Source organism: Populus trichocarpa, chromosome 2 (genome assembly GCF_000002775.5).
Source record: "Populus trichocarpa isolate Nisqually-1 chromosome 2, P.trichocarpa_v4.1, whole genome shotgun sequence".
NCBI classification, from domain to species: domain Eukaryota; kingdom Viridiplantae; phylum Streptophyta; class Magnoliopsida; order Malpighiales; family Salicaceae; genus Populus; species Populus trichocarpa.
Genome location: NC_037286.2, coordinates 25497 through 33919, shown reverse-complemented (window position 1 = coordinate 33919; position 8423 = coordinate 25497). Strand labels below are relative to the sequence as shown.

Here is an 8423-nt window from a genome sequence, read left to right as displayed (position 1 = left end):
AACCCCTCTCTCCTCAATAAATGTCTTTTAAAATGACAAAACTTACTATATGGTTCCAGTAGAACAATACCTCTTAGAAGGCTACAATATACGGGTGTTGGCTTATCAAGAGGCAAACAATATCAATCCTGTTTGCTTTATCCACTAAACTAGCAACAATACATTAATCACCAAGAAGCAAATACAAAGTGAAAACCTGAACATGAATGTACATCTGTTAAACCATATAACATTCAAAGACATAAAAACTACAGAACAATAAAGCACAGGCCAGTCATCTAGACAAAACATAAAGAAACACCATTTTCTACAACCACTTCTCATTTCCTCGTAATGTATTAATATTTCCATACGCACATAAATACATAAATCACACTATGCCCACCAAAGTGGAGGAGAATTGGGCTTTTCCATGAATACTAAACAAATGAAAATTCAAACCTTTCCCTGATAGATACACAACATCGGTATAGAAGCTTCTCACACAAGAGATCATCATTTTCCGCCCTCAGCTACTGCCTGTAGAAGAATGTCTCTGTGCACCAGGAGGTGCCGTTGGCCTTGGGAAGTTGTGGTTAAACTGAGCACCATCAAAATGCGGAGCTTCCACATAGGGGCTCTAAGATGTCCAATATTTCCATGAGCACCACAGAAAAGGAAAGGAGAGAGAAATCAGTAACATGAACAAGAAACAGTGAGAACTATATTAGATGAACAAGGGTGCTTTTCTCAATTCCCCACCCTTCTCTTCCATTTTCTACTATGTAAATATGTCAGGGACTGTTCTGACATTCGTTGGAGATACATTGAACATAAAAGTCCATCACATTAATTATTCTCAGTTTTCACACTTCGGTTCGGCAATAGTAACCTTAAATATACCACATTAACACCTGATCACTGTCAGATGACTGTGTAGGTGGACGGGTTTGTTGTGTGCATGTGTGTCTCTGTAAAGTGAAAATTGCTATGCCTGTTTAATATTTTTCTATTTAGTTCTTTTTTCAAGTCAAAGGTCATCACATTGCTCACTGAAAGTCATGCCAAATAAGCTCTCCAAATATTGTCAGAAGAGCACAACCTAACACAGAGCTTAGCCTCTCCAAGCCCCACCACCCCATCTCTGTGAAGGGAATCAGGCTAAAAGAAAAGTCAGAATGGTCTCTGTCAGCTTAACTTCCTTGTACCACCTTCATACAAATTAGCTCCTTGCAACATACACTTTCACATCTGTAGCAGCATTGTTTATGCTCAGAGTTTTCCCACAACTTGTTTGGTGCTATCTATCCAGTTTCCAACAGGCAGACATCTGCCAACCTAGTTTGTTCTTAGTAGCACCATTAATTATAGAAAAAATTCTCCCCTTGGTTTTTCTCGGTGGTTTTTCTTCCTCTGCATACAAGCAGAAACACACAACATAAAGAAAGCCAGCTGTATCTTCACTTTACTTCAAAACTTCTGCACCAACCAAAAGGGGCAGAAATATGAAAATGTTGACACATGAAAGTACCCTGCCTACTCAATCATGCCCTACACCAGATTCTGTAACCTTGCCTAAGTTTTCCAGAACTGTCTCACAAATTGATAGTTGAAATGTGATAAAACCACATTGGCCATGAATCACACCTATCAAATACTGAAATGTTGAAATGCCTTGAAGCCCGAAAAAGAATGAGATACAGAAGTATGTGTGCGAACAGCTGGAGATGAGAAGTACCTGTGATGCCAACGTGCTATAAGATGCCTCTTCAGGACTTTTAGATTTTGGTGACGTATTAGGAGAAAAAGCATCAGAACTTGGTTCTCTTCCATTCAGTTGATGCAGAGAACCACCTAGCACAGTTTCACCCTCACCTCCATTGGCCAATTTTACCCTCTATATTCACAAAATTCTTTCAAGTTTCAGACGCTTGAGGAATTAACTATTTTTATATGAGAAAGTGCAAAAACCATGGGTGAAAGTAATACCTGGAAGATTGTACCAAGAGTTTTCAAACCCTTGGCCCGTGCACGAAGCTCTTCTTTCTTGACACTGTTGTCTTGAAGAACCTAGTATAAACCATTAATAGATTACCACCAAATAAATTGAACCCATAATCTAACTCAGTTTTAGCCAACAACCATTAATATCTATGGACTAGCAAAACAACCATCTGACAAACACGGGAAAGAGTGGCCTCAATATCAGCTACATTAAGCTTCCACAGGGAATCGGTCATCAACTTCTTGTGGGATAGGATGTATGCTTCAAGCTCTTCTTCTGTATAATTCCCTTCCGCACTGAGCTGCTTTTTCATTTCCTCTTGTAACTGGATCAGGGCAATGGCACCTGGTAACAGCAGCCACAAAAGAAGCAAAAAGGGAAAAAGCCCAAACTTAGACTTCCCATGCAGAAAACTGTTGTGCAACAAAGAGTTGAACTTTTTTTATTAACATAAAATACATTGAGCTATTTAACGCTATATACAGAAAATATGCACAAACACACACACAAGTGTGTATGAAAAGAGATCAGACACATGCCCAACACACTGGAAATATATCAGAATTTGATACAGGTTTTGACACCTATAAACTACCCCTGAATAACAGTCAAAAGCCTGTATGGTTTGACCAAAATGCAGATCAAACATGTAACCACCATACATGGTTATGATCAAAGCTACAAGTGTCCACCAACCTGTTGCTGCAGTTACTTGGGATTTAATGAAGTGGCCTTTGTTTCTAAACCACTCAGCAATGAATGGCACACCCAGATATATCACTTTTTTCCCAAGCTCTTTTGCTGCTTGTCTTGCATAAATGTAACCAATTGTGTTCAACATATCAACACCATAAGCTGTAAAACACAGAGAACAAAAACTTTTAAAAAAGTGTCACGCATCATGTCGAAACACAAAAGATGAGAAGTATTGCAAAGGGCCGTGGTTAAAGTTCAGTTTCACCAGTCATTGACCAAACTGTCTCTGGTAGTATGAAAAAGAAAAAGAAAAAGAAAAAAAAAGAGGGATTTTTTTCAGTTTCCTAGGATGAATTAAATAGACAGCATTAATTTTATAAGAATTAAGTGCTGTTTACAAAAATTTTGTGTCCTAAAATGTTGTGTCTTATTATCTTCATAAGATGCTTGCGGTGCTTTCGTTTGTGCTTCATTGTTCTTCAATCAAGGGTCATGAATCATGCTCCTGATGATTTCTATTCTCCTTTTAGTAAATTCCTTTAGTCCATAAGCAGACTCGCAAAACGACTATTCAAATTTCAAACATGCCACTTCTTTCCCTCAAAAGATTGAAGCCTGGCAAACTAAATCCACTTGCTTCTCTCTGCCACACAGTAACCCAACTTTAGTCAAGTGGTTAGATTTTAAGTAATGAATGGGTTTCTTTCTTTATTTTAATTTTTCCAGTTGGATAAAGTTCCATACTGATGTAGATAAAACAACAATTTTACTGTTACTGAAAAATGTCAGCTTCGAAACTTTCAAGCAGACCTAATTTTTAGCCTATAAGCTTCAACTGCAATTAAAACATAAGTAATGTCCAAAATATTGAATCTTTTCTCTTGGCAATCACCAAAATCCTCACCTTTTCAACTGTACCTACCGCATAAGCATCAAGAAATAATTATGTAATTATCATAATTTTCATCCCTTTTGGAACAACCACACATTCCTCATACAATCAGCATCTTAATCAATTAAACATCATTTTTTTACAATTATATCAGCTAGCAATTCATGCAATGGACATCATTGAGTTCAAAAGCCATAAACCATCACATGAAAAAAATGAAACTCATCATGAGAGTGAAAATCTCTCCCATTTAAAATGGAAATAGTGCATTGGCTGTTTCATGTGTAGATCCTATATTTAGAAAAGCACTTTAGAGTTTAGTTCTCCCTAAAGCTCAATTTAAAGCAAAAGAGATGGCCAATTCAGCTTTAAATAAAACCAGGCAGACACAGAGAACTTATTGTATTGTACTCTTTTCTTCATTTATTTTTTTTGTAATTCCTTATACTTTAAACAATCATTTCCAGAAAATGAAAATTAACCTGCATTTGAGAGCCTAGCTACTTCAGCCTCAGCATGATTAATGAACTCCTCTTTGTTGCCTTGTACATATTGATTAAGTCGATCTTTTAGTATTTCTGCAAGTTTTTCTTCCCTCTCCCTCTGAACAACCTGTTGAAAAATAAAATTGAAAAGTGCAACCCTTCATAACACAAATTCATCAGCAAATATTCAAGTAATAAAACAGAGCACATCTTCAATGCTCAGTCCAACTCAACCAAGCCCGGGCATAAATGCATGAAAACAAACTCTTACAGATAAAGTTTAGAGAAAGTGCTACATCTGAGGTTTTATGTTCTATATGAAAATTAATGACATATATTATACTTAGATTGTGTTCTATATGAAAAGTTTGGTGGAGGAATGTTAAGGGAGTAAGATTTAAAGAACAAGTGTTAAAGGTGTAAAAATATGTTAAGAGGTGAAGTGTTAAGGACGTTAGGTAGTAGTTGAAAAAAATAAGGGTAAAAGTGAGTCCCAATATAAATCAAATCAAAATTAAAATTAAGTGAAATTATAAAAAATTAAATAATAGTAAAATGAGAAGTGTAAAAGAAAAATGAATAAATTAATATTAGATTAAAAAAAGGGACCCCTCCCCCCCCCCCTAAAATTCTTTTGCTCCTCCCCTTGGAAGGTTAACATCTAACCCTTTTTAGGGTTAAATGTTACCCTCCTTGAAAATTCTCTCCCCCAAAGGTTAACATGTATAGGGGGTTAAGAATTACCCTTGCAATCCCCCCCTACCCCCATACCAAATATATCCTCAAGTATAAAATGACTTTTTTATTGTATAATTGCCAAACAGAGGGAGCATCTGCACTCTGACTTGGTTTGAGACATGATAGTTGCAGCAGAGGTTCTAACACTCTGCCCAAAAGCCCTCAGTTCTGACAGTAGTATCAGCAAAGAGGAGTAGAAAAAATTCCCAGCAGATCACAGGGTTGCAAACTCACTTTCCCATACTCTTTTTGTTGTATTATTTCTCTTCTTTTCACTGTTTAACTCCTCAGCAGTAACAAGACTCGTTTTTAAAGCAATAAGACACAAAAGAATCAGCACACACACACACAAAAATAATGAAAAGAAGAGAAGTTCTAATGAAATGCCAAGGGTTCAGTTGATAATAAATAATGGTATACTATTGGATCTTACTCTCATTTTCTCTTGCAACTTTTTAGTATCCAATTGTTCCCCCTCTGTGAAAATGTCTAGTGAAGCCATTGATGCCATAGCAAGTTGTCCTATGTAGACCTCAAAAAGCTCACTGCCGAAAAGCATCGCAAAAATTGCTGCAGGTTCAATGATTGCTTCGCTGCAGAGAATGAAGATGTAAACAAATGTAAGAAGAAAAAAGATAAGAGAATTTTTTTTTCAAGCTCTATCTTATTTGACTATTCTATTTGAAACGCCTTGTGATCTTCCACTAATACTGCACTTCAATATTACATAGAAATCTATGTGGAGCCAGACAATCCATCAGCCTTGAAATTCATTTATCCACAGATTAAGAATAGAAACTAACGTTGAGATTCCAGATTTTCCATTAGCATCGTAAGCTTGCCGCTGGGCAGGATCGCTTAATACTTGGTATGCCTCTCCCAACACCTGAATCCGAAAGAAAGAAATCTCAATAAGAGATGCCAATGCTTTCAATACCCAAATACCCATTGCTGTTCCTGCCGATCCTTGAATGCCTGTTAACCATTAGTCTAACCCAAGAATGAAAACATAGAATTTAATATAACAAGTATATTCAGATTTGATACCTGGAAACTTGTTCGAGTTTTAAGAGTCAGGAAATTAGATTTTTTTTAACCAACAGTCATTTGCCATGTGGCAACTAACCGTAACTTGATCCTAAAATATGACGAACAATTTAGGCTATGTGATGCAGTTCCAGAAAAATTCAAGAAACTTAAAGATGGAATCTCTTCAACCTTAAGGGAAAATTTGGTAACTTGGGATCCACAAAAACGCTTAGTGGTTAACAATGAGAGTTGTTTTGGGGGTTTATTTAATTTTGGATAATTAGCCTATAACCAGAACAGATTGGGGGTGGCGGAGAGTAATACTACTTTTACAATTAAGTCTTCCCTCCTAACCAGCAAGGTAGGTGCATCGTCTCCTTTTCCCTCATATGCATCTGAAAAAAGGAGGCTGTAACTATACCCCTTTACTCCTCTTCCTCTCGGTCTTTACTTACTTTCTTCCCTTCCTTCTCTGCTCATTTAGATCTAATGTTCACACTTAATACTACCACTTTCTAAATGATTCATCTTGTACTATCAGTTAATGCCAACAATAATCCTAGGCGGCAAGTAACAAAGGGTGATTCTGAATAAATAAGCTCGAAAGAGTGTAATGGGAAGGGGAAAATAATGAACATTTCCAACCCTTAAATATCTCGTGTGGATTTCATGGGAAGAGTGTAAAAGGCAATCCTAAATGACTCTCCTGTATAAAGAAGAACATGCCAGAGAGACTAAATGGAAAGCTCATGAACCACTTCAAGACATATCCATCTGATTTGAGAGTATAAAATCTTTTCCGAACAGTACTACTAGCAAGGAAGCATGCAAATACGACTGTGATTGTTAATGATGACTTACTGTTGAGAAAACGAAGTTAGAAACACCAAATAAAAAAAGAGGTATCAGTATTTCTATTTCAGAAAGGGAAAGGCTTGCCTGAAAATTCAGCGCAGCAAGGGGATCATTAGGGTTTTTATCAGGATGGACCTGCCGTGCCTGCGGAGGAAAATTAAACAAAAAAAAGAGGAAATGACTCTTAGTGAAGATTATAGCAGCTCTAGTCTACACTAGAATAATAGAATTGAATGGAATAGAGAAGTAAGCAATCAAAACATTCTATGGGTTTATTTAAAAAGAAGAAGAAGCGTCATTATCATCGTAACGGATCCAGCCAGTTGAAATGAATGGATAAATGATGATGGATGGCGAGAAAACGAGATCTATCCGTTTCTACTGAGAAAGAAAGCAAGAGTAGTGAAGTAATTTCTTGAAATTGAAATTTGGCAATTACCTTGATGTAATAAGCTTTCTTGATCTCAGCCTCGGTGGCTGTGGGACTGACTCCAAGCACGTCGTAGTATTCTGTTTCCTTTACCATCTTGTAATTTCTTCTCTTTCAATCCAGATCCCTTCTCTTCCCTTCCCTGTCAATCAAAGATTACTTACTAACTAGTTGTACTTTGTACTTTTTAATTTTACAATCTAAACTCTTGATAAATAAAAATTCTGTAGACTTTGCAGCGTGTTAAGCAGAGATGATTACAGTGCAGAGAAGATGGATAGGTTCTCTCCGCCCCGCTCCGCTCGTTCGTTGTAATTTGAGCAGGCAGTGAAAAAAGAGAGTCGCGTAGGACGATGCTGCTGCTGGTGATGTGGCGTTGCTTTTGGCGTTGACTACTGACTTCGGCTTTGTACCTTCTCCTCTTTTGCCAACTTCCCTGCAACTTCCTCTTGTACTTTCTACTATTTCAAGTTTTCAGCTTGAAACTTTTAAATTTAGATGAATTAATTTATTATTTAAACAATTTCCCATGCAATTTCGCTTAATTAAAATTAGACAAGGGCAATGATAAATAATAATAATAATAATAATAACAAATGGATGCAGATCGTTCACCCAACCATCCCAGATGAACATTGTTTTTATTTACTTGAAATAATTTTGATGACTACAAATAATATATTTATCAAAAATATATATAGAGCATGAGAAAAACATTGCAGCACTGTTTGTTTTTGTATTTTAAAAGCTTTTTAAAAAAAAATTAAATTTTTTTTATTTTTTTATTAACTTTAAATTAATATGTTTTTAGTGCTTTCAAATCATTTTGATGTGCTGATATTAAAAATGATTTTTAAAAAATAAAAAAAATCATTGATATGTATTTTGGCACGAAAAGTTATTTGAAAAGTAACCGCAACCACCAATCGAGTAAAGACAATTTTGCTTTTCATAAAATCAAACAATAAGACAGATCAAGGGTAAATTACAAGATTTATTTAAGTTTTTTGTGACAAAAAATCAGATAATTGATAATTGGTCTCTAAGAGTTTTTTTTTTGTGATTTCACTGTTTTTTGAATTTTCTATAACAACCTTAGTTTCAAGATTTTTTCAAGTTTTTTTTTTGTTATAATAAATTGTCTTAGAGGTAAATTATTTTTTTTAAATAATTAAAAAATATTAAAAAACACATATTAGGCGTTGAGGGGGTCGCGACTTTCTAGCGGCGCGTGCGCCGTCATACAATAGATAAGAAATTGCTTTTATTGTATCATTCGATTATTCATAGCGTTCTTTTTCCTCACTAGGCGGC

General features: G+C 35.8%; 1 protein-coding gene across 3 annotated transcripts; it reads right to left on the bottom strand.

The window, feature by feature from the left end:
- Positions 1-290: 290 nt before the first annotated feature.
- On the bottom strand, positions 291-7583 carry LOC7474531 (chaperone protein dnaJ 10). Of its 3 annotated transcripts, XM_002300565.4 has the most exons (11): positions 7371-7583; positions 7119-7251; positions 6764-6823; positions 5599-5681; positions 5229-5388; positions 4055-4184; positions 2681-2839; positions 2151-2329; positions 1969-2049; positions 1718-1876; positions 291-619 (listed from the first exon to the last, which is right to left on the bottom strand). In XM_002300565.4, exons 2-11 carry the CDS (start codon positions 7203-7205, stop codon positions 509-511), a joined length of 1209 nt encoding a protein of 402 aa, XP_002300601.2. In that variant the 5' UTR covers positions 7206-7251; positions 7371-7583; the 3' UTR covers positions 291-508. The 3 variants fall into 3 exon arrangements, with proteins under 3 accessions (XP_002300601.2, XP_024451644.1, XP_052306609.1); XM_024595876.2 differs by lacking the exon at positions 6764-6823 and having other exon boundaries at positions 7371-7546; XM_052450649.1 differs by lacking the exons at positions 6764-6823; positions 7371-7583 and having other exon boundaries at positions 7119-7350.
- Positions 7584-8423: the final 840 nt, after the last annotated feature.

What these genes read in the sequence shown, in the direction of transcription:
- LOC7474531 (XM_002300565.4), bottom strand. Translation starts at nt 7,205, where the DNA reads ATGGTAAAGGAAACAGAATACTACGACGTGCTTGGAGTCAGTCCCACA. An exon ending in AGTTGCAAGAGAAAATGAGA is followed by an intron (nt 4,185 to 5,228) that starts GTAAGATCCAAT and finishes ATTTTTCAACAG; the next exon opens with GTTGTTCAGAGGGAGAGGGA. An exon ending in CCAAGTAACTGCAGCAACAG is followed by an intron (nt 2,330 to 2,680) that starts GTTGGTGGACAC and finishes TGCTGTTACCAG; the next exon opens with GTGCCATTGCCCTGATCCAG.